This window comes from Periplaneta americana, chromosome 5 (genome assembly GCF_040183065.1).
Source record: "Periplaneta americana isolate PAMFEO1 chromosome 5, P.americana_PAMFEO1_priV1, whole genome shotgun sequence".
Classification (NCBI taxonomy): Eukaryota; Metazoa; Arthropoda; class Insecta; order Blattodea; family Blattidae; genus Periplaneta; species Periplaneta americana.
This window is the reverse complement of record NC_091121.1, coordinates 61,209,928-61,236,285: the sequence shown is the minus strand read 5'-3', so window position 1 is coordinate 61,236,285 and position 26,358 is coordinate 61,209,928. Positions and strand designations below refer to the sequence as shown.

Here is a 26,358-nt window from a genome sequence, read left to right as displayed (position 1 = left end):
CATTGTTAAAATATGTTGGGTAAAATTTTCAGTCCGTACTGAGTGTTTACTTTTCAATTAAAAAATCGAGTACTTTGGGGAAAGTATCACAGAATATTTCAGTTCTATCTTAGCCTTTACATTAGGCTATATTCATACAATTTTCATATTTAGTACAATACACTACTTTCACTTTTATAATTTATTATATTATAGGCCTATAATAATTTATTACTTCTCTGTTTACTTTGCTTTATCATACAATTTATTTGCTGCAGATTTTGCCACTCTGTCTAAGATTTCGTTTTCACCCTAAAAGTTTTCATTTGAATTCCCTTTCTTATTTTTAATCCTAAGGTATGCTCGCACCATTCTTCTCTTTATAATTATTATTCTATCTTTCAGAGACGTTTTCTTGTCACATCGCCGGTCTGGTCAGTCATTTGAAGTCTTCTACTCACCTCCATATGGTTTTGTCTGAGAATCATTTGCCTGAACTGTCCGGAGTCGGGTAAATCAATGGACAAACTTTCTGGCTATCGTGATGAGCCTTTATTTTTAAATTCAAAATTCTATCACATTACTAACCAGTTCACTGCTGGTAGTCTTTGTGTATAATGGGGGCATAGATTTATTCATCATTGGTATTGTCCTTAATTATGAAATGTTTTATATTTGTTATTAGTAGACCTGGCATTTTAGGGTACTAAAATATGTTTAGACACCTAAAATAAACTTATAAAATGAAAAATAGGCACTTAAAATACTGTAATTAGCCCTAAAAATTTTATTAATTTCTAAGAAACTAAAGTCAAGGCATCAAAAAATTATACTTTCACTCATCATAATTTCCTCTGCAGTTCATAACAAAAATCTTCTCCAGATTTTCCATGCTGAAGTTGTGTCTTTTGTCAGTCAATATCATTTCATGTCCTACGTCTTTATAAAACAGAAAATATTATATACAGTAGCGGAAAAGAAAAGTCGCCCAATATGACGAAGTTTAAAATCACTGAGAAATACGGTAAACGCACGAATTATTTTTTACTATATAGCAAGTGGACAGCTTCAAATACTTGGGTTATACTATAAGCAGTAACATGAACTGTTGCCTGAATAAAAAATCAGCGCGCTAGAACTAAGGCACAGATGTGGTACGCTGTAATATTTCGGGATGTTGTACCATTAAGTAAAATTTGATGTGAGCTCCTGAATGCTCGGCCACTTCACTTACACTTCTGTTTCTCTGGTTGCCGCTCAAACTAGGCGTTATGAGTGTTTGTGCAATTTGTTGATGCGTGACATCTGGGCGACCAAAAGTCAGGATAGTGCCGATTCACTTGATTAGCGCTGCTTAGGTACACTTAGCGGCAAAACGAATGGGCCGGCCGACAATTTCTAAGTTCCAGAGACATACATTGCGCATGCTCGTCTCGTCAACGCTGTAGTTCACTAGGTAACACATAATTAAACCATTTAAATTTGCTGTATTTTGTTTAAGAGGCTAAAATATGTAATAAAATCGAATGGCGGGTTGATTCTAGATACATCAGGGCCCTTGAAGAGTGAAATAGTAATAAAATTGATAAATACAAAATAAACCGGAGCGAATATGAACAGGAAAACCATGTATTATGCCGAAGCGATATAGACAGTTACAGTAGCGTAAGTTGTTACGGTGTTGGTATATTGATCAGGGTAGTAGTAGTAGCTCAAGGTTCGAATCTCCCCAAATCTTCTTTTTTTATTACAAACTTGCCATCATATGTGTCTCGCAAAGCTATAATTATGTGGCGATATCTCTTAGAATATGCCCAAACTCTAATAAATAATAAACCTCCCTCTCTCTTTCAAGCAATACTGCTATCTGTTAATATAACGTTCTGTCTCGTCATTACGCTTAAAGATGGCACAGAAACAATAACTCATTGCCCTGGTTCGCATAGGTTATTCTGCGTATGCTACTCTCCGACATGACTTCGATTGGAGAAATGTCATTTTCTCCGACCAGGTAATTGTCTCCAGTAACATTCTGTGTATGCTACTCTCCGACAGGACTTTGATTGGAGAAATGTCATTTTCTCCGACGAGGTAATTGTCTCCAATAGCAATGAAAGTACTGCCCTAGTTTATTGTATGAATCACCACCGATACGCTTCGCGTGAGGGTCGCGTGTTGGGGGTGGATGTCATACGATGGGGCAGGACTTCTGGAACGCATCCACGGTCTGTTTACGGCAGAAGTCTACGAACACATTTTGGCAAATGTAATGATCCCTTCCGCCCGAAAACGATATCCAGAAGGAACACTTTTCTTCGAGCAGGATAATCATCCGATAGACTACAAACCGCCAACCGGATTCAAAAATGGTTTACGAGGAGGGGTGATGTCGACCCAGTCGACTGGCCTCCAAATTCACCAGATATGAATCCGTTTCAAAATTTGTGGGCTGCAGTCAAAAGGATCCTACGCTCTAATTGGGCAGAACAACCACCCGTTCGGACACCTGAGGAATTGTGGGACAGAGTTCTAGATGCGTGGGAGAAGATGGCTAAGAATTTAGACCTGTTCCATAATTTTGTGGACTCCATGCCGCGCAGAATGAGGGCAGATGTTGACGCAGGTGGTTTGTGGACAAGATACTAGTGCCCACCACAGCCTTGTTTTGTTAATATATTAACAAATTGTTTGTTTTTGTTAATTTAATTATTTATTTGTGTTTGATATGCGTCCGTTGTTTTAGGATGTGAAACAAGTATTTTTGTTTATACAGACCAGGTCTCACCTACTAATAGCCCACAGGTGATGGGCAATAATATTTTTAAAAGGCAGGCATAACGAAGTTTGTTAACAAATGCCATTTCACATTTAAACTAATAAATTAAGTAAAAGTTAAAAAAAAAAAATAATTTCACCGTACCAGGAGGCGAACTCACAACCTCTGGCACGGATGTCAGACTTCTTACCACTGGGCCACACACTGCTCACAAGGTTTATTACATTATAGACGGATGACTTTCATGAAGAGACACCACAGCCATGCCTTGCACTGGGTTACGTTTACACGAGTGAACCGCGCGACAGAACTTAGCATTTCTATCGACCAAGAGTCGGCCCATTCTTTTTGCCGCTAAGTGTACATAACCTGAGAGAAAAGGTATCAGTACGTGCGGTGATTAGAACAGGGTGGATTATTAATACACTACTGTATTCCCAATAAATAATTGAGCGGCAAATAAGGTCCTCTTGTGCTTTCTTCGAACGCCAACGAAAGAACAAAAATGGCGGGCGATTATGTTAAGTATTTATCGAGCCTTAGGAAGTGCATAACGTCATCAGTAGCGAATGGCAAGACGCACACGTTTAAATGTAGCCGACCTGCAACGTGATTGGCTGCCGGAAATAAGAGCTGCGGGACTATAGTTTCGAGAATGAAACTACAATTGTGTTGGTTTTAATTTTATTTCAATTTACGAATGGAGAATATTGGTCTATGATAAAAGAAGTAATTAATGAAGGTTATGCAATATATTTTTTCTTCATATGAAGCGATATTGCGAAATTAGTCCCACTTCACAGTTCACGATGAATTTTTACTATGATTCGCACAAAGTATGTGGTAGGCCTATGTATCTATTATCAATTTAATATTGCAGAATTCGAGATTACAAATCAATCGATTTGTTGGACAGGTCTGTAGCTGCTCTCGATGCGAGATATTACTGATCGAGTCCGCGGGGCACGGATTATTTTATACGACATTTCGGCGCTCTCATACCCGTAGCGAGGGAAGGTGTCGCTATTGGGCGGGTTCACAGAAGTTACTTTTTTCGCCACGAATCGCGGAACGAGTGTCCATACTCGGTACGGGAAAATAATATACATTCTGCATGAAAAATTTTCTGGAGTACAAAATTCAAGCAGTCATGCTTATGCAATGTTTAATGAAGCAATGACGTTAGTAGACATTTATGCCTCCTCTCTCTAGATTTTCTGCACATTATGCCCATGAGGCTGAATGGGATTTCACTAATGCTTGTTACTGCTAACAATGACACTGTGTCACACACAATGCATTCCTGTCATACAGATTCAGCATTCCTGATCACGATACTACATGGAGTAGACCTGTGTGGTGAACTCTACGTAATTAGATTAATTGCTATGACGTTTACCTCTCACTTTAATGGAAACATCGTCGGACAGTCGTGGCTTCCAAGACCACACAAAGCATCATTGTATTCCGTTACAATTATTTTCTGTTACCTTTTGTTTTCTGTGATGCATTTTGAAACAAGTTGTAATTACTTCGAGAAAGAGGAAAATTACCCATTTTCTTCTGTTAGAATAGCTATAACTTAAAATCGAACTTAATTCCTCACAAATATAGGCATATATTTATGTAAGTTATATAAAATATAAAATATTGTTGTTTTTTGTTGTTTAGTCACTGTCCGAAAACAGGTCTGGACCTCACAAGTGATACCAAAAACACCACTTATGAGGCAAGTAGGCCAGCGATAATGGGATAGGATGGCCAGTTCCTTTCCCCCTCCATTGCATACATCGCCAATTAGCTACATGTTACACTAATCAGACTTCAGATGCATAGAAACAATTGCCATTCCTCTGACATATATCGTCAATGAGATGTACTGCCTGAAAATAGATGTACATATCAGCCAGAACTTCAATCAGAGGATATACTATAAAACATATAAGCCGAATTTATATGATACTACAGCCACAATTTATAGGGATAGTCAGAAGTCAGAAATTATTATATTTTCACAAAAACGTCTGTTACAGTTGTTTCACTGTTACTCTATGTGAAATGAAGTGTATAAACAGCAATTCAGGCTATTTTTCAATATTCTTATTTATTTATTTTGCAAATTCATGCCAGAAAATAATGGTCCTACAAATTTGAATTCCTCTTATTCAGTACAGTGTTACTATGAATGTAATAGATATTGTTTCAGGGAAATGATAAGAAAATGTCTATAACACAGAAACTCTAAAATGGCTGCTGAAAGGGGAAGTGGCATATTGCGCCGCACTGTGGCATTAAATGTTAAAGACCACGAGGTTCTTGGGGTCCCGCGCCGCGGTGTCGCGGTCTAAGGCATCCCGCCTAGGACCCGCGTGACGGAATGCGCGCTGGTTCGAGTCCTCATGGGGGAAGAAATTTTCTCATGAAATTTCGGTCAGTGTATGGGACCGGTGCCCACCCAGCATCGTGATGCACTTGGGGAACTACGATAGGTAGCGAAATCCGGTTGCGAATACCAGCTATAACGGCTGGGGGGATCATCGTGCTAACCACACGATACCTCCATTCTGGTTGGATGATCGTCCACCTCTGCTTCGGCATGTGGGCGTGAGACCAGCAGCCGGCTGGTCTGTCTAGGCCCTTCACAGGCTGTAGCGCCACGGATTATTATTATTATTATTATTATTATTATTATTATTATTATTATTATTATTATTATTAGGTTCTTGAGACAAGCAAAATATTTCACCATTTAATACAGAAAAATATGTACTATTTATTAGAGCAATAAAAAAATTCTATTTTTGTCACAATTTACCCTTAACGTTTACTCTTAACGAAGCTGAAACGATGATCTCACAACTTCGCCTCACCGTAAATTACCCGTGATTTGGTTTGGCTTGGCGTAGCTTTTTCGAGGTCCGGACCTGGAACGGGTTCTTGAACTTTCATCTAACAATGGCACATTGTGTGCCTTATATATGCGATGATTGTCCAAGTACGATAGGTGGCCCGGGTATCAATCGTGAATCTGATGCTGCCAGGCGGATCCCCTCCTCTCATAGAGCCAGGTACCATACCCATATGAGTGTCTGTTAAGTCCCAGGACCCGGAATGCAAGCCCTTCCTATATCAGCATTGGAAACTCGTACTACTCCCCAAGACTTCACTTTAGCCAAGTGGTTCCCAAATTTTTCGAAGGTACGACCCACTTTTAGGCGAGACTTTTATTACGACCCCCCCCCCCATACTATTGCGTACTATACCATATCGGTACTTAATCCCATTCGAAAAATGTAAATCCCTGTAAAATCTAAAAACAACAATAATTTTACTCATAACCAGTGAATATTGCCCAGAGAACGAACAAAATAGAAGTATATTATTATGTTGCAACGACACGAAATATTAGACAAGCATAATTTCTAATATTTCAAATTAAAGCTGTGACGCTACGGTAATAGTTCAATAAAAATCGAAAATGATACTTGACCTCTCTGTTTCAAACGAACTTATAAAGGAACTCAATTTCTAATCGATATTAATTAACAAAAATAAATTTGATTAATTTAACTTTAATAAGGGACTTGTAGAAAATTTAGCTACGTATTGTATGACAAATACTGAGTTTATTTTTGCTGACGCGCACAATTTTAAACAACAGCTTTCCCAGTATCGTACTCAAAAAATAATTACAGTAGTCATAGATGATACTGAATAAGTTTTAGACAGTTGCGTTCAAACAGGCTTAAATTTCAAAAGAATATAAAGAAAAGACTCACTCAAATATAAACCACTGACGGAATGTTGAAATGACACTTTTCGTAGAGCGTAGACCAGTTTTGTAAATCATCTCGCGACCCCCCTAAGCTCTTTACACGACCTATCCAATGGGTCGCAACCCACAGATTGGGAACCACTGCTTTAGCCTATTTTAATTATTATATACATCATAGGTGGAATGTATTTGTGGAATACTAGAGGGAAACGGGAGTACCCCGTGCAAAAACCCTCTGCAAGTCTGCTTTGTCCATCACAATTTTTTACTTGGTTATTGAACAACGCTATATCAACTACTGGGTTATTTAGCGTCGATGAAATTGGTGATAGCGAAATAGTTTTTGGCGAAACGAGGCCGAGAATTCAATATAGATTACCTGGCATTCGCCTTACGGTTGGGAAAAACCTCGAAAAAAACCCAACTACGTAATCAACCCAAGCTGGAATCGAACCCACGCCCGAGCGCAACTCCGAATGAGCAGGCAAACGCACTACAGCCTGAGCTACGCCTGCAGTTCATCATTAGGCTTGTAATATTGTTGACCAATAGGGTGCCTTACAGTGGTTTCAAGTTTATTATCTGTTCATCAGTCAGACAGTGCATACACAGTGTACAGCTGTCAAAAGAAAAAGTGGCCGCTCTCCTGGAACAAAGTTCCCTTCGGGTATCTTCGCTACAATTCGGAGACAGGCGATGTTACATGTTGTTGGACCACGTTGCCTGATATCTACAGTTATAATTGAAGTATTCTGTGTGTTATCGATAGCATAATGATAGCGTTCAGGCCTCTTATTCATGAGGTCCTGCGTTCGACTACAACCACGTGCTTTTTATGTTCTTTTTTGTTCTGTTTTTCAGAGAGACAAACTGTACATAATGGTTCCTTTTTCTTTTACGATTATTTTAGTAATTAACATCAGGTTCATTAATATATTATGCCATGAATTTATCATTATGATATTGTGGCTGCAACTGGAAAGAAAAAAGATTTTATCCTCAATAAAAATATCTTTCGTGGCATAAACAAAACAAATTTACTGGCGTCGGCCTTAAAACATTCAAACAATTAAGCGTTCAAAAAACAAAACAAAAAGCCATAATTCAATATTTAGTCTATCTTCCTCTTATCTCGATCATCTTGCAGTCGAGTGGGCATGGAATTGACTAGTCTATGCAAATAGCGACTGTTTTTAGACACGATATTCCAGGCATTCTGAACATACATACATAAGTGTTCTGTCCATGGGCAGGTTTTTCATTGCAAACCCAGCAATCTCCAATATTTCCTATTTTCTGCCTTCCTCTTAGTCTCCGCATATGATCCACATATCCTAATGTCGTCTATTATTCTTTTCAACCAGAGACCCAACCAGTTACTTTTTATCTTTCTAATCAGTTTCAGCATCATTCTTTCTTCACTCACTTTTTCAAACACAATTTTATTTCTTATTCTATCTGTCCACTTCACACGCACCGTTCTTCTCCACATCCACATTTCAAATGCTTCAATTCGTTTCTCTTCATTTCGTCGTAATGTCCATGTTCCTTCCCCATACAATGCCACACTCCACACAAAGCACTTCACTAGTCTCTTCCTTAGTTCTTTTTCCAGAGGTCCGCAGAAGATGCTTCTTCTTCTATTTAAAGCTTCCTTTGTTCATGTTTGCAGTTTTTCTTGGGAAGGATAGGCCTAAATGAGGTAACATCCCGTTGCTTTCCGCACACCACTATCTCTTTCGCATCTTATTAAATTCCAGGGGGCCCAAGCGTGGAGAAGAGGAGAGTGGATTTGACTAATTGGGCCCTCCGGACTTCACCGAAAGTCACGGCAAGGGTTAAATATTAATTCTATCAGGATGTTTGACCCTATCAGAGATCGGGGAATCTCAATTAGCCTTTGCCCCCCGCATCCTGGACTAGCTTCTACGAATCATCAGAAAATCTTAGAGTGTGATTGGGCCAATTTTTCCGAAAATGTTTCCACACTTTTGCCCTCGTAGCTCAGCGGACGAACGTCGGAATTTAGATGTCAACGTCTCAGGTTCAATTCCTCGTTACTCCTTTTCATTTTATTGTGGTTCAAGATAGTATAATGTAATAATTCAAAAAGAAAAACTAATAACAGTATTATGCAACTGGATTTTTCCAAACCTAATATTAAATTTATGTTATTTATATCGCTAAAGAACGATTACAATATAAATAACTTGAATATTATTTTTACAGTATCACTAAAGAACGATAACACAATATAAATGATAAATATCGGTTTGTTTAATTAATATAAGATATTATATAATACGTGTTTAATTATCTAAATAAAGTAACCTATTTTACAAAGAAAGATGTTTATTTGTGTTATAATAATTACCTACATAAAATACAGATTATTTATATTGCGAAAGAACAATAACAATATAAATAACTTGAATATTATTTTATAATGCTAATGAAGGAAAACAATATAAATGATAACTTGAATATTATTTATATCGGTAAAGAACGATAACAATATAAAAAACGTGAATATTATTCATATCGGAATTTCACAGATTTATTACAGATGTATTTAAGAAATTGTAGAAGAATAGTAATTAGTAACAGTGTCCTATTTATTCTTCTTGGAGCCAAATTTGTAACTTTTAAAAGTGTGGTTACTATGTTGAAGTGTATGTGTTGCAACGGATGCTTGATTTGTTATGTATGTGAGTCAGTTATGGGATGCTTGATGTCGTCGCAATGTCGTAATTATAGTTTGATTGTGTTTGTGTGACTATTGTGTATTAATTTATTATGTATGGTATGGAAAGCTGCATATTTGTGTTATAGAAGTGTTACGTATGTGTGTTGTTAATGTTTTTGTATGTTTCAAATTGATAACTGATATTTGTTTTGCAATCGCAATGCCTAATTTACGGATTGTTTATGTTTTGTTTACATCGCGTAAGCTAATTTAATTTTCTTTTCCATTTCTCTTTATGCTTATCTGTTTTGTGTATAAAACTATAGCCCTAACATACATATGTAAAATAGGGCTAACCCCCACTGGAGATACAATAATAATAATAATAATAATAATAATAATAATAATAATTATTATTATTATTATTATTATTATTATTATTATTCATATCGTTATAAAACGATAACAATATACAAATGATGACTTGAATTTTATTCATATCCCTAAAGAACGATATCAAAATATAAATAACGTGATATCCATCAAGAACGATAACTGGATATAAATGATAATTTGAATATCATTTACATCGCTAAAGAACGATTAAAAAATAAAATGAAAGCTTGAAGAAGGCGCGAACCCACAACCTTTGAATCATTAAACAAGCACTCTACCGCTGGTCTGCGAGAAGCAGATATGGAATACTTCCATAGTTCCGGAACTACTTGTACAAGCACATGCATCGTGTAACATCGCCGCGACCCGAAGTGGACTTTGAAAATATTCGCTGTTCACGAGTGCGGCCACTTTTTTTTTTTGACAGCTGTACCTGCTGAATACTCCGTTCACCAGTCACTACTGTAGCATGTGTAAACAATGTACCTGCTGAATAATGCTGAAGGTTGAAGGTGCTTAGGCGCATATTTTTGCAGCAGAATTTGGTGAGTGTTTTGAAGTGAATGACGGGAATGTTATATGTAAATTATGTAATACAAACATACGAGGTGACAAGCGATATTATATAGGTCTTGTGCTACATTGTAGCACAAGAAAAGAAAGGAGGAAACTCAAACCCACGAATAATTTTATGATAATTCTTCTGCACATAACGAAAGGTACGTAAAATATATATTTTTAATGTGTTCTAGCTCATATTTACTTTTAGAGCTGTCCAGATGTGTTTATGTGGACCTTGTTAGTCCTGTAATCGACCGCAGAACCAAGTCAATGTCCTCGTACTAGCTCACGTCCCCGGCCTATGTACCATGCTGCGGTCAACATTTGTATTCGGTCCCCAACATTACAAGCCTATTCATTACAAATTCCATCTGGGATAGAACTCGGGCCATCAGGATGGAAGTCTAGCGCTCTAGCGCGTAGGCACACACGCGGCCTTGATCAGTATTACATTAGTATTGAAACCGAGAAGTAGTTGAAAATATTATCTCAACATAAGTTGGAAATCCAACATTATTTTTTATAAAAATGCAGTCACTTAAAGTTTGAAGTCTCGCATCATTAGCTTCTACGGGGGTGGGTGTCTTTCAGTGAACATCTAACATATACAGTATGTAACTTCAAGATTTATTTGCATCTCGTTTAATAAGTCATCTCAAATATCTACATCACACTGCTGTCTTGCACTCTTCGGAAGTACTGAACGTACCGTGTTGAGGGGTGTCCACTCCATGTCGTCCTTTTGACGCATCTCGATGGCGAACACCGGATGTCCAGGACTCTCCCACATAATGGTTACAATTGTGGCCTCTCTGCAGTGAAGTCGAGGCGCAGTTGGGCCGGACTCACCACGGACATACCTGCGGACTTTCTCACACGTTAATGGAATGTTATGTCTTGGTTTTTCTGAACCGATGAATGCGACGTGCGAGGTGCGAGGACCGGCTCGCACAAATCCGGACTACACGAGAGATAGTGAATAGTTTCTATGGCTGCGTGGTGCGCAGACCTCGCATCTCGCAGTTATAGAAACCACTCACTATCTCTGATCTCTGAATGGTTTGTTGGCGAGCCGTTAATATTGGTCTATGATGAGAGAAATAAATACAATTCATGAAAGAAAATAAGTTTATCCCTCCAGCAAACACCGTATCAATGCGAGAGTCTAATCTATTGATAAGGAAGTGATGTCAGATGTAGAACAAACTCCGTAACGTTATGTTCATTTCATCCTCGAGCATAAATGTGTTACGTGAAAATAAGTAGAGATATTAAGTGTCTTAGGAAGAGTTGTAAATATACTGACCAGAGGCAGTGATGCAGCTGGTGAGGATGACGAAGATAATTTTAATTATTCAGTCTCACGAGAATGAAAGCCGACCGAGTATGCCTGCCTTCACTAGTGCTTGTCGCTACAGCTAAAAGTAATGTTTGCATGGATGGATGGATCGATGGATGGATGGATGGATGGATCGATGGATGGATGGATGGATAGATCGATGGATGGATGATTGTGTGGGTGGATGGATGGGTGGGTGAATTCCGGATGAAGAAGATGAGAAAAACTTAATAAGAGCTCTTATAACTGCTTCAGATCTCTCGAGTTTCTCACGAATGACGCTTTCAGGAATTCTCACTAAATCCTGACAGTTAACAGTTTAATTATCTTGTCACCGTTAATTAGTCTCTAAGCTCCTTAATTGAGTAAAGACGCTTAAGTATTATCCTGTAGTGAGTGTTTGAATGATTAGTTTACCTACTTTCGCTAATGCGCAGTTCCCCCAGACATGAGCACCCTTGGTTGCAGAAGGCTGATCCATTCTGAAACACATATTACGACTATGATTATTATTTCATGCATATCAATGTTATTAATTTTCATTAAGACCTCCTGTTATATAAGATGGATGTACGATCCCGTAAGGGGATATTAACAACGAATTTTTGGTAGGGTGCGCCAGTCACCTCCTAACACTCATATCTGTCTAAATGTAACTTAAACCTAAGGATAAAAGAAAACCTAAGGTACAATTCCTAACTAAGGAAAAATCATGAGAAGTCCGTTGACAGAGTTGGGTATCAAACTCAAAACTGCTTGGTTGTGAGCCAATGTCGCTAATCACTAGACCAAGAGGCTGACCATGTGGTCATAAGTGTCCATGAATATAGAGCTCTCGTACCAAGCTAAGAATAATTTTAATAAGTATAATGATTCGTACCCTGTATTTGTACAATTTTGCCTGATGGAGCGCCTTACGGCCTTAACTCTTCCTAAATATGATAAATAAAAAAACATAAGCTTATGCATTTCACATATAGTCTACAAGTGGACATGCATGAAAAGAGTACATAAATAAAAATGGACATAAACGTGCATGGTCATAGGCCACATGGAGCCAAAAATATAAACATAAAAAAGTGAACAAAAATAAAATTGGGCATAAATGTGTGTGCACATATGTGATATGGACATGGTATAAATTAACATATCCTCATGGAAGCAATTCGACACTTGTTTATACGAATTTTCTACTCAGAATGGTTCATACTTTCACCCCCTAAAATATTAAAATCTTCACTATTTTATATATATATATATATACACACACAGTATATATACTGGGTGTTCATTTCAAAGTGTGTCATGACGTCACTGTTGATGAGTCAGCGATTTGAAGCGAGTTTCAGTTTTTGTGTCAGAGAAGTTGCCTTTTAATCAAGGCGTTCAATCTGAACTTGAGAACGTGTACGGTATAACTTGAACGTCGTAGCAACAGATGGCGGTCTGTAAAGTCTGTGTGCTACCATAACCTCTTTCGAATTGTGTTTTGCGCGGGCAAGTCGGTTGCGTACGTTAATATTCCACAATACAAATCAAATGCTCCGTATCCATGTTGACCGTCGAAGTTAATGTCAACAAATACGTAAGTAATCGTCTTAACCCTCTCCACATATCCCGTCAGTAAGAAAAAAACTCACCTCAGTACGTGTTTCCAAACAGTTCACATTCCCATTCCTGCCACTATCGGCGTTACCGTACGTATCAGTAAGTACTCTTCTGAATGAACGCCATACTTGCTAGGCAACTTCTCTGGCACATAAGTAATACACCTCTGCGGAAGTGTAGGAAGATTGAATTCTCTAGGCTCATCGACTAGCCATATGGCGGCATACATCGAGCCATGACACACTTTGAACTGAACACCCAGTATAATTATTATTAATTAGGGAGATACTTTATAAGTTTTCGGGCACATGAGGAACAGGAAAACTAATTTTGCTGCAAAGAGAAGTTGAAATATTGTTGTTGTTTAGTCCGAAGACAGGTCTGAACCTCACAAGTGATACCAAGAAGACACCACTTATGAGGAAACTAGGCCAGGAGATAATGGGGTAGGGTGGCCAGTTCCTTTCCTCCTTCATTGCCTACATCGCCGACTAGCCACATAATACACTGTAAAAACTGTAGGCATAGTTAAATATGTGTGCAACTGAATAATAAATTTAAAAGCTACTTGAACTTAGTTCATAATAATTTTAGTTGTTTTTAAGGTTTTCATTCAGCTTTAAATTAAAATGTTTGTTGATGTGAGGTGAGAACGGTTTTGCATCAAACATAAAATAACTTTTTTTCGCAAAAGATGTTAAATGAAGTGAAAATGCTCCCTCCCTTTGTTATAATAGCCAATTTTGTTCGAGACATAATTATATTCTGTAATAGATCCTGAAATCAACTATGGTTAGGTACTTCAGACGCTAATTCGCCCGCGTAAGGAAGGGTTATTATGAAATACGATAATACCCATTTAGCGTATTGTATGAAGATAATATTTAAGGTGGATAGTACTTACGCATAGTTGTGTGCACCTGGATCCGTCAACTGAAATACTTAATCCTCTGAGACACTGCAAAAAGAAACATAACTCTATTATGTTCTCTGATTATGCTGTTATACATTTCTCTAATAAACAGACGATTAATTGTAATAATGATAATAATAATAATAATAATAATAATAATAATAATAATAATCATAATAATAATAATAATAATAATAATAACAATAATAACAAATAATAATAATAATAATAATAATAATAATAATAATAATAATAATAATCGTCATCATCGTCTATCTAATTCTAGGCTTTGATACTGTACTGTAGCAAGAGGTATCGTATTTCCCATCTTTTCTTTTGGCGTCTTATATTTCTTATAGTCTATATTTGAAAGAAACTTAGATAGTCAATTCTCGAATTCGCCTTTGGAAGTTCCGTTAAGTTGCTTTGCCAAACAGATATACCGTTACGCCTACAGTGATTGGATAAAATGTCGATGCCTTGAGAAATTGGTTGGGTCACTGACTGAGAAGAAATTGCCTACTGAAGGACGCACTGAAAAGAATGTGAACGGGAAAAAAGTTCGGTACAGAAGAAGATATCAGATGATCGACAACCTTAAAAGATATGGATTTCTCCGTAGACGAAGAAGAATGAGGAAAAGAGAGATTGTTGAAGATTACTGAGTTTGTAGTGAATGGCCTGCACTTGGACAGAAAAATAGGCTATGAATTATATAATGAAGGCGACACTTTCTTCATTATACGTTTTTCAACGAATCCATTTGTCTCAATATTTCGAATGATTTTTTGTGTGCAGTTCATTTTTTCGCACTATTGTTTACAAAACATAGGGAAATGAAATCATTAACTGTGGACCCGAAAAAAAAATATAAAATTGTAATTTTATGTATTGCACACAAGGACAATTTCTTGTAATCCCTAAAGGTAAGATATATTGACTTAATTTAACCATTATATTGAACTTGAACTTGTAAACAATTTTATTATCGTAAATATACAAAAATTCCAGCAGTCCCCTGAAAGAGATTGATCTCGTGCTCAGGGGAGGCCTACATAATAAAATTACATAGACTATTACACTTTTACTACGTCATACTACTTTTGACCAATAAAACTGTACAGAACTACGTGTTTCAACCAATCATGGTTGCTTATCCTACAATTTTTATCACCTCCATAGGATTTGTTTTCATCATCTCCTAGCATTTGTTTTTATCATCTCCCTAGCATTTGTTTTATCACTTCCCTAGCATTTGTTTGTTTTTATCACTTCCCTAACATTTGTTTCTTTGTTTTTCAACATCGTACTTTCAATAATTATTGTACCATTTAAAATGATTCATGTTTAGTTCATCATTCTTAATTAAAACATTTCTATTATTTTTCTTGTTTATATTATTTAGGTTATGCAATGGCTTCCGCTGTATGAGGTTATGAATAGTCACATATCAGAGATTGTTTAATATATATTGATAATTGAAGTGGAATGCAACTGTTTTAACAAAAATGAAACTGAATCAACAAAGCCTTCTTGAGTAGTAATCGTCCATAGAGTTCAATGAAGAGTGTTTAGTTAGCACAACTGGTAACAAGAGAATAGCTAATCATAACACACTACTACCATCTAGCGGAATATTTGTAATGATGAGATGGTACAATAATACATTTTCAAGACAGTTTAGTATTTTAGTAAGTCAATTAATACAGTTTTTCATTGTATTAGTGTACTTTGTTTCTTCTAATCTTTATATACGTTCTTCTAATCGTGTAATAGTCAATTAAATCCCACTCGAGTTTTGATTTTCTCTATATAAATCAAAAACCTCTAGTAAGATTACTGTAGATAAATTACAATAATAACATCTTAAAAATTAATATTCATTTATAACAAAGGGCTAACATACATTTTTAAATTTAAAACTGTTTGAGTGAAATACATGAGGCATTTCTTTGTTAATTTGTTATACATTCTAGGACTAATATTACTACTATGATTGAAGGCAGTGCTCATTAAACACTTGGGTTCAAACAAACGTATTGTATCCATACCTTTGGGTTTGTGTTTGTGAGTAGCCTATATTATCTGAAATTAGGCCTAATATGATTTTATGTATAAAATTAGTAATACATTTATATAAATTTGATGTATTTTCAAGACTTCAAATTCTTGAAACAATTTTTCGATAGAATAACCATTGCTTTTTTTTTTTACATATTTTAATTATTCTTCTCTGTAATAAGTCTGGTGGAATGATGTTAGTTTTAAGTACTACCCCTTCCTAATATTCCATATTGGGTTACAGACTGAAATAAGGCAAGGTATAAACTGTACGTAGTACATCCATTGGTAAGAAATTTCGTAGCTGAACAAAATAATGTATAATTTTACGTATTTTATTACAAAGATAGTTGATATGTTTATTCCATTTCAGATGTTTTTCACTTATGATTCCCAAATATATAACTTCGGAAGATTAATTTTTAATTGGATAGATACAGGTAATTGCGGAACAACCTGAACTGTATAATTTAATGTTTAGGGGAGAAATGGGCAATTTATAACTGTTACGAGTTAATGGAAAAGGGATAATTATAGTTTTAGCAATGTTGAGAGAAAGAAAATTCGAACTTTGTTTTCATAAACTTTAAACCATTACATTTCGGCGACAAATATCATTCACAGAACAGGAGTGGTAAACACAATAAGCCTCAGGCCACGGTGCAAGTCTTTGGGACCACTTCCACAAAAAGTCTACAATTGGGGATTTGTGGTTTTAATTATTTTCTGAAACAAACCTTGCTAAGAAATTTAACTTCTTGTTTTGTGAATGATATTTGTCGCCGAATGGCCGCGTTCTTGTACGAATACAGCATGGTGCACCGTGAACTTAAACCGGGCTATGGTAATGATGATAATGACAATTGAATAAGTGATGTCGAATTGAATCTGACATTCAACGCCGAATATTACCCCTAAATTATGCTTCAATTGATTGAGGGAAAATCTCGGTAAAACCACAACCCTGCAAGATCTGAACACGGATACGCTTGTTTCACAGACAGATAGTCATTCATTCATAGTGTTCTGCCAAAGGACAGGTCTTTCACTGCAAACCCAACTTTCTCCAAACTTTCCTATTTTCTGTCTTCTTCTTTGTCTCCTCATATGATCCATATATCTTAATATAATCTAACGTCTCATATCTTCTTCTGTCTCGAACTCTTTTTCCCGTTCATCATTCCTTCCAGTACATCCTTCAGTAGGCAGTTTCTTCTCGGCCAGTGACCCAACCAATTCCTTTTTCTCTTCCTGATTAGTTTCAGCATCATTCTTTCTTCACCCATTCTTTCCAACACAGCTTCATTTATTAACCGTTATTCCGCAGCGGTGTACAAAAAAGGTAGATTTACAAAGCGTAAAAATAACATTGGTCACCTAAGAGAATTATTGGCCAATAGCTCCTTTTCCAACAAGTTACCTGATATGTTGAGAGAAACTTTTACGGTTAAAAATGTCTCTACTGAGACTGAAGGTTTCGCTGCAGGACAACACGCGAATAAAGTGAAGGCTACAATTTAACCGTGGGTGGATTACGGACGGAATATTAAATAAAAGAGATCATTAATTAAGCTTTATAAAACTGTGCAATATTAAGAACTAAAGTGATAAAGAAGGAAATAAACTAGAAAATATAGAGCACAAGAGATAATTAATATTAACAGCGTTCCAAGACCCTCAAGATACCTTCAGACAACATCAATATAAAAGATATTTTAATTTATACTTTTCCCTCTGCAATGCTGACTTCAAAGAGACTAGTCTATATTGTACTTTATTCCCTTTAGTGTTTACTGTTTTTTTTTATTCTACGTAAAATATGTAATATAGGAATTACTTCTCTTTTAGAGATGAACAAAACTAACTGCCGTTCTCGCTCGCTGTGTTCGTTGCATTTGTCTTTCGAGTCTCGTCTCGTCATTCTCGTGCGCTTCGAGTCTCGCTCGTCATTCTCGAAATAGCATTTGGTCGGCGTGGAAAGATTTCGTAACTTTGAATAACATACATAATTGAAATAAATAACATTATAAATGTTTAAATGAGACAAAAAGACAAAACGGAACAATATCATAGTTATCAAAATGCTTTGGTTCTATTATATGATATTACCTACGGTTATATAAATAGAAAGAAAACAATTCTCAAATAAATTTGTATTTCTAAGGAACATAGAACATAACGTTAATATCTTTCTACTTGAGATTGGACACTTGATCTTAAACATATGAAAAGAAAATTCCTAGCCTTTTATTAAAGGCCTAGTAATTAAATAAAGACTGGGGAACGGATTTTTATACACTGAACGGTAGAGATGATGTTTCAAATAGGCTACTTGATCGTTTATACATAAATAACAGTTGCCAAAGTAGATAAAAGTTCAATCAGGTATAAACAACTGTGGCGATTGAAGGCTACATGACGTTCGGGACTTGGGGAGTGATCAATCTCGACGTCTAGGTACACTCACAAGCAGTGTTTACGTCAACGACGCGACGTAATACAACATTGTTGTGCGGGTTTTCGGCTTTGCGGGCGCTGTTAGTCTTGCTTTCTCGATCGTTGTTCATCTCTATTCTCTTTGTAACTGTTAAATGTTATGTTTTATTTAACGACGCTTGCAACTGCCGAGGTTATATCAGCGTTGCCGATGTGCCGGAATTTTGTCCCGCAGGAGTTCTTTTACTAAATCTACTGACATGAGCCTGTCGCATTTAAGCACACTTAAATACCATCGACCTGGCCCGGGATCGAACCCGCAAACCTCGAGCATAGAAGGCCAGCGCTATACCAACTCGCCAACCAGGCCAACTTCTCTTTGGCTTTAAGCACGTAGTAACAAATTGCAGACAGATTCTGGAGGAAGAATGTTGTTACACGTGTTCTCCTTTTTTGCAAAATATACAGAAAATGTTCAGAAGTGTGTAAATAAGTTGACTTTTAATTCATATTACAGTTTAAGGAATGCTGCACATATTAATTTCTCTGAAAACAAATTATTCTCTATCACACAATTGAACTACACACAAGTAGCTAATAATATTGCTCCAGTTAGGTTACAAATTTAATGTTATTTGTACGTCAATAAACAATCTGTTTGATGCAGATCTGTTTGATGCAAATCTGTTCATCGCTAAATATTCTTTTCATGAGTTGATCAATTTGCAGAATTATATGCATATGACATGTTGTAGAAGGTATACATGTCATGATGTGGATATTTTACTCTGCGTAATAATGTAAATAATGGCAATGGCAAATCGAATATAACCATCTGATTATATTCTCACGAGAATAATATTGAAAAGTGGAATATTATTGCGAATATCACTGTAATACTCTTCTGAATTATACAAAATAATTGGTCACATAGGGAATGAACACACTTAGCCATTATGGTTTACTTGATTCATAGAAATTCAGTTATTTAACATGTCGCCAATTACCTTGATTTAGAAATAGGTTTTTAATTGTTCCACCGTGTCTTGGAACTTAATATTTTCAACGTCTCGGAACTATATATAAATTCCATCATCAGAGCTCTCAGGGCGGATGGGTAAGACCAGAGGGTTCGTCTACTCTGTTACGCTTGTTACATCTGGGTACTCCAAAGAACTGAGCTTTTGTGTTTTATTTTTATTTTTTCAATTGAATCTAAATTCCTACAATATGTGAAAAATACTCTTTCTCTTAATAAGATCAAACTAGTACTTCGGTAGATTCTGTGTGCAGCAAAGGATTTTATAGTTTGAAGTAATTTTAAGGACTTTGGTATCGTGTTCTTATTTCGGCATCTAGAAAGTATAGTTACAGAACGTAACTTTTTGTATTACATAATTATTAAACTTTAATTTTTTCGGAATAATAAAATAAAAAGAGGGTCTAGTAAAAATAGTATAACTACTCAGCTTTATTCACATTCAAAGAAAGCTTATTTGCACTTAACAACCAATTTTGAAGAATAATATCTGCCTCAAACCTTTCAAACAGTTCTTCATTGTAGTCAGTAATATAAAAAACATTAGTGTCATCTGCAAAAAGAGTGACAGTTCCATGTAAATGAAAGAATTTTATGCTATTGAGATAAATAAGAAAGAGAAGAGGTCCAAAAATTGATCCTTACCGTACACCACATGATAATAAGAGAGTACCACTTCCAAGTTATTCACTCAGGGATACTGATACCGTTCACTTAAATAACTCCTAAACCACTATAAAACAACACCTCTAATACCAATAGATTTCAGTTTATGTAACAAAATTTAATAATTAACAATGTAAAATGCCTTCCTAAGATCAATAATAAATCTGCTGGAATTTTATTTCCATCCAGAGTTGTTCTATACAAGTAACCACGTCACGTTATTATCATTGCTACTATTAATAATAACGAAATAATATGTCGGAATATGTATTATATGTTTTTCATGTCTCTGTAGGTGTGGTTAGGATTTGTGATGTGTTCTGCTTAAATGGAAGTGTTTTTTAGTTTTGTTATGGCTGTGATGTGTTCTTCGTAATGTGTTTGAAATGATCTGCCTGTCTGTCTATACAGGGTATTTCAAAAATACGGGGCATAATTTCAGGTATGTATTTCCCACATGTAGACAATCAAAATAGTTCATTACAACATGTGTCCGGAAATGCTTTATTTCCGAGTTATGGCCTTCACAACATTGAAATTCACCGGGACGTTTTACTTTCCGCAGGTCGTTGACGTCAGAGGAGACATTAAGAGTGCACTCTGACAGTTCATTCCGAGGCGAAGGTTACATTCAGTGTTGTGTAGGCGTTACACTGTGCGACATGTATTCAAATCAAGAGCTGGCAGAGATACACTTCATGTAAGGTAAGGCGGACGGCAATGCTGCGCTGGCTCGTCGTTTGTAGCAGGAGAGGTACCCACAGCGACAATGTCCAGATCGGAAACATTTGTACGTCTCCATTACCGTTGTGCGAGTATGGAAAATTTAACTCTCCTGGTTTGGAAAGGGGACGACCAAGATCTACAACTCCAGAAGTACAGGAGGAGATTCTGGAGGCTGTGAACATGACTCCTTCTATCAGCACATGAAGGGTAGCGTTGCAAGTCAATGCTCCTCATACGACTGTCTGGAGACTGTTGAAAGAGTATCAATTGTATCCTTATCATTTGCAACGTGTACAGGCCCTGTCACCAGCAAATTACCCTGCACGAGTTAGGTTCTGTCAGTGGTTCTTGCAGCAGAGTGGTGTAAATTCGAACTTTCCTGCCTTAGTATTATTTACAGATGAAGCACAGTTCACACGAGATGGCATAACAAATTTCCACAATCAGCATGTATGGGCGTATGAAAACCCACGTGCAACTGTTCCATCTCATCACCAGGTGCGGTTCTCCCTCAACATGTGGGCCGGTATCATTGGTGATCGATTAGTTGGATCCCATGTACTTGTAAACAGACTTACGTGGCAGGCGTACACAAACTTCCTGGAAAACACCATACCTCATGTTTTAGAAGACACTCCACTGATCAATCGTCAACACATTCACTTCTTGCATGGCGCTCCTGCACACTTCAGTCGTACGGCTCGCCGGTACTTGGATCGAAGGTTTCCTGATAGGTGGAGATGGCCCAATTGCTTGGCCTCCACGCTCACCTGATCTGAATCCTCTCGATTTCTACTTGTGGGGCCATTTAAAATCATTGGTTTATTCGTCTCCGGTGCCTGATTTGGAATCCCTTCGGAATCGAATTGTGGCATGTTCTGAGGACATACGCAATACTCCTGAAGTTTGGGATCGTGTTCGCAGGTCAATGAGACATCGATGTGAGGTCTGTATTCAAGCAGGAGGTGGACATTTTGAACATCTTCTGTAATGACAACGACCTGAGGAAAGAAAAACGTTCCGGTGAATTTCAATGTTGTGAAGGCCATAACTCGGAAATGAAGCATTTCCGGACACATGTTGTAATGAACTATTTTGATTGTCTACATGTGGGAAATACATACCTGAAATTATGCCCCGTATTTTTTAAACACCCTGTATATGGATTCGATCCGATGCTGGGGATTGAAATTCGGCGTAGCTCAGTGGTTAGAGCGCTTGGTACGTAGAACCAAGGACCCGGGTTCGATCCCCGGCGCCGGAGCGAATTTTTCTCCTCTAATATCAATTGTTACCGTAACAGATAAATTCTGTAGGACAAAAAAATTAATCTTTACCGGTATGTAGATTCTTCGCCCAACAGTGCATATAGTGTGGAATCCCGGCCACCAAGTCACTCAATTGAGTGCGCTCCTTGTATAATGGCAGTTTACTTAATATAACTTGTCAACATATATGGCGAACATGGAGTAAGGTCACAAAGAGAAAAACACTAGAAGAGGGGGATTCGATCCGGTGCTGTGGATTGAACTTGGGCGTGGCACAGTGGTTAGAGCGCTTGGTACGTAGAACCAAGGACCCGGGTTCGACCCCCGGCGTCGGAGCGAATTTTTCTCCTTAATATCAATTCTGCAATGCTTGGGAAAAGTGACATAAGTCAGTTTCCACAAACATTTTTTATTAATTTATTGACAACTTACGGAACATCTGCTCGCTTGGGAAAAGAGACATAAGTATTTCTCTCATTACAATAATTCATACAGAAGAAAATCAAATCGACATAAACCAGTGTGAAGACATTTTTTTCCTTCTCCTGTAAAATTAACATTTTTGACTTATACCACTTTTTCCAGCGCTATAGAATTGTTACCATAACAGATACATTCTGTAGGGCAAAAAATTAATCTTTATGTTAGGTTGGAAAGTGTTTTTTTTTTACAAAATCTAGGAAAAGTTTGAAAAACGAGCACAGCGAGATTTCATTTCCGAGATTTTGTAATGCACTTCACAAACGTATATTGTACAACATTTTTTGCACGATTATTTTAATTGCAAATACAATATATTTTGCATTGAAAATTTAGAGCAATATTTTTCCAAAACCTTCGCAAAACTGCACTGCAATGGTAACTAAGTAACACTAAGTGCACTGTAATGGGTCTATTTCAGTATATTTTGCAATTCACTATATTTCAGTATAGTTTTGTTACGAAGAATCGTTTGCTTAGCATCAAGTTTCTGTGTGGAATTCTAACTTTCAAGGCCTAAAACAATAGGTGTAAATACAACGAAAAATACGATCGTGCAGAAAATTTTATTACCTACCTCTTTTGTTCTCTTCGAATATACTTGCTGTTCAGTAATGCTGTATTGGAGAATTGTTCGGTCTTCGATATCCTCATCCTGGAATATAAATTAACTCTGTCAGATTCTACATATTATTATAATACCTGATTCTTTTATTAACTTGATTTTTTATAGGGTAAATTAGTGTATGTTGGACAATCGGGCATGTCGGACACTTTGTACTTTAACGTATTACCACGCCACTTGTGGGCACCACATTCTACTAGAAGTCAATGACGAAAGTAGCCCCACTCGTGGCTACTTCCGTCATTGACTTCTAGCAGAATGTGGTGCCCACAAGTGGCGAGGTAACACGTTAAAGTACAAAGTTTCCAACATGCCCGATTGCCCAACATACCCTAATTTACCCTATGATCAGACACAAACACGAACAGCACTAGCAAGAGCAACAAGTTCTGTGATAAGTACAAATACTCGTGCTAATGAAAATTCCTTACCGAAGAAACTATTATATAGATAATAAATTACACTTGAGTTAAGGGGTTTTTCTTTACCAGACAAATTAGGAACATTAAATCCAGACGTTTGAGATGGGAAGGGCATGTAGCACGTATGGGCGAATTCAAAAATGCATATAGAGTGTTAGTTGGGAGGCCGGAGGAAAAAAGATCTTTGGGGAGACCGAGACATAGATGGGAGGATAATATTAAAATGGATTTGAGGGAGGTGGAATATGATTGTAGAGACTGGATTAATCTTGCTCAGGATAGGGACCGATGGAGGGCTTGTGTGAGGACGGCAATGAACCTCCGGGTTTCTTAAAAGCCATAAGTATGTAAATAAATTATTATCATTATTATTATTATTATTATTATTATTATTATTATTATTATTATGTTAATCGATCTGACTTCATTCGTTCATGTGTTCTGTTAGTTGAGTCTAAAAGGCGTCTTTGATTAATTTGTTTTCGACTTCATGATTTTGAAAGTATCAGAAGATTGTTAGATTAAGTTTGGGAATCACTGCGCAGTTGTACTGACGCCTGTGACGAACGATTTTATGTACATAATCGGTTTTGCGGTGACGTCACTGCTACTTGAGACGTCTCATAAAAGAATGAAAGCGATAGTCAACAAACAGGACTGGCGACAGGAAGAATGGGCATGTCATAAAAATGGAAAGCAATGCTGAGATTATGCAAAAAGAGCAACAAGAAAGTACAATATCTGCTACAAAATATGAGAAAATCAGTAACTGTTATAAACTTATAAGAGTTAGCGTTGAAACTAAATCTTTTCTTCCAGTGTGTAAAGTGCTCAAGATTTCGTATGTTTATTCCACTCGATATTTAATTATATAATTAAGTAAGCAGATGTATGGATCAATACATGGATAGATGGGTTAGTGGATGAATGGATTTATAGATCGATAAATGGGTAGGTATTAGGTAAATAGGAAGATAGGCAGTTGAGCAGGTAGGTAGATGCGTAGTTGCGTAGGAGATGGAGGCGGTGGTGGAGAAGGAGAAGAATGAGGAGGAGATGGAGGCGGTGGAGGAGAATAAAAAAAAGGAGATGGAGGCGGTGAAGGAGAAGGAGAAAAATAAGGAGGAGATGGAGGCGGTGGAGGAGAAGAAGAAGAATGAGGAGGAGATGGAGACGGTGGAGGAAAAAGAGAAGAATAAGGATGAGATAGAGGCGGTGGAGGAGAAGGAAAAGAATAAGGAGGAGAAGAAGAAGAATAAGGAGGAAATGGAGGCGGTGGAGGAGAAGAAGAAGAATAAGGAGGAGATGAAGGCGGTGGAGGAGAAGGAGAAGAATAAGGAGGAGATGGAGGCGGTGGAGGAGAAGGAAAAGAATAAGGAGGAGATGGAGGCGGTGGAGGAGAAGGAAAAGAATGAGGAAGAGTTGGAGGCGGTGGAGGAGAAGGAGAAGAATAAGGAGGAGATGGAGGCGGTGGAGGAGAAGGAAAAGAATAAGGAGGAGATGGAGGCGGTGGAGGAGAAGGAAAAGAATGAGGAAGAGTTGGAGGCGGTGGAGGAGAAGGAGAAGAATGAGAAAGAGATGGAGGCGGTGGAGGAGAAGGAAAAGAATGAGGAGGAGTTGGAGGCGGTGGAGGAGAAGGAAAAGAATGAGGAAGAATTGGAGGCGGTGGAGGAGAAGGAGAAGAATGACGAGGAGATTGAGACGGTGGAGGAGAAGGAAAAGAATAAGGAGGAGATTGAGACGGTGAAGGAGATGGAAAAGAATGAGGAGGAGATGGAGGCGGTGGAGGAGAAGGAAAAGAATAAGGAGGAGATGGAGGCGGTGGAGAAGGAAAAGAATGAGGAAGAGTTGGAGGCGGTGGAGGAGAAGAAGAAGAATGAGGAGGAGATGGAGGCGGTGGAGGAGAAGGAAAAGAATAAGGAGGAGTTGGAGGCGGTGGAGGAGAAGGAAAAGAATGAGGAAGAGTTGGAGGCGGTGGAGGAGAAGGAGAAGAATGAGGAGGAGATTGAGATGGTGGAGAAGGAAAAGAATAAGGAGGAGATTGAGACGGTGAAGGAGAAGGAAAAGAATAAGTAGGAGATTTAGACGGTGGAGGAGAAGGAAAAGAATAAGGAGGAGATGGAGGCGGTGGAGGGGAAGGAACAGAATGAGGAAGAGTTGGAGGCGGTGGAGGAGAAGGAGAAGAATGAGGAGGGGATGGAGGCGGTGGAGGAGAAGGAGAAGAATGAGGAGGAGATGGAGGCGGTGGAGGAGAAGGAAAAGAATAAGGAGGAGATGGAGGCGGTGGAGGAGAAGGAAAAGAATGAGGAAGAGTTGGAGGCGGTGGAGGAGAAAGAGGAGAATGAGGAAGAGTTGGAGGCGGTGGAGGAGAAGGAAAAGAATGAGGAGGAGATGGAGGCGGTGGAGGAGAAGGAAAAGAATAAGGAGGAGATGGAGGCGGTGGAGGAGAAGGAAAAGAATGAGGAAGAGTTGGAGGCGGTGGAGAAGAAGGAGAAGAATAAGGAGGAGATGAAGGCGGTGGAGGAGAAGAAAAAGAATAAGGAGGAGATGGAGGCGGTGGAGGAGAAGGAGAAGAATGAGGAAGAGTTGGAGGCGGTGGAGA

General features: G+C 37.6%; 1 protein-coding gene across 1 annotated transcript in view; it reads right to left on the bottom strand.

Annotated features, from left to right (window-relative positions):
* LOC138700418 (tyrosine-protein kinase receptor torso-like) overlaps positions 1 to 26,358 on the bottom strand; it is a 154,473-nt gene that overhangs the window by 82,723 nt on the left and 45,392 nt on the right. Inside the window, exons 2-5 of the mRNA XM_069827036.1 lie at positions 23,287 to 23,364; positions 14,025 to 14,078; positions 11,934 to 11,994; positions 10,883 to 11,040 (exon numbers count right to left, since the gene is read on the bottom strand). Of these exons, the coding sequence (XP_069683137.1) occupies positions 10,883 to 11,040; positions 11,934 to 11,994; positions 14,025 to 14,078; positions 23,287 to 23,364 (351 nt within the window). The remainder of the gene's footprint in view (positions 1 to 10,882; positions 11,041 to 11,933; positions 11,995 to 14,024; positions 14,079 to 23,286; positions 23,365 to 26,358) is intronic.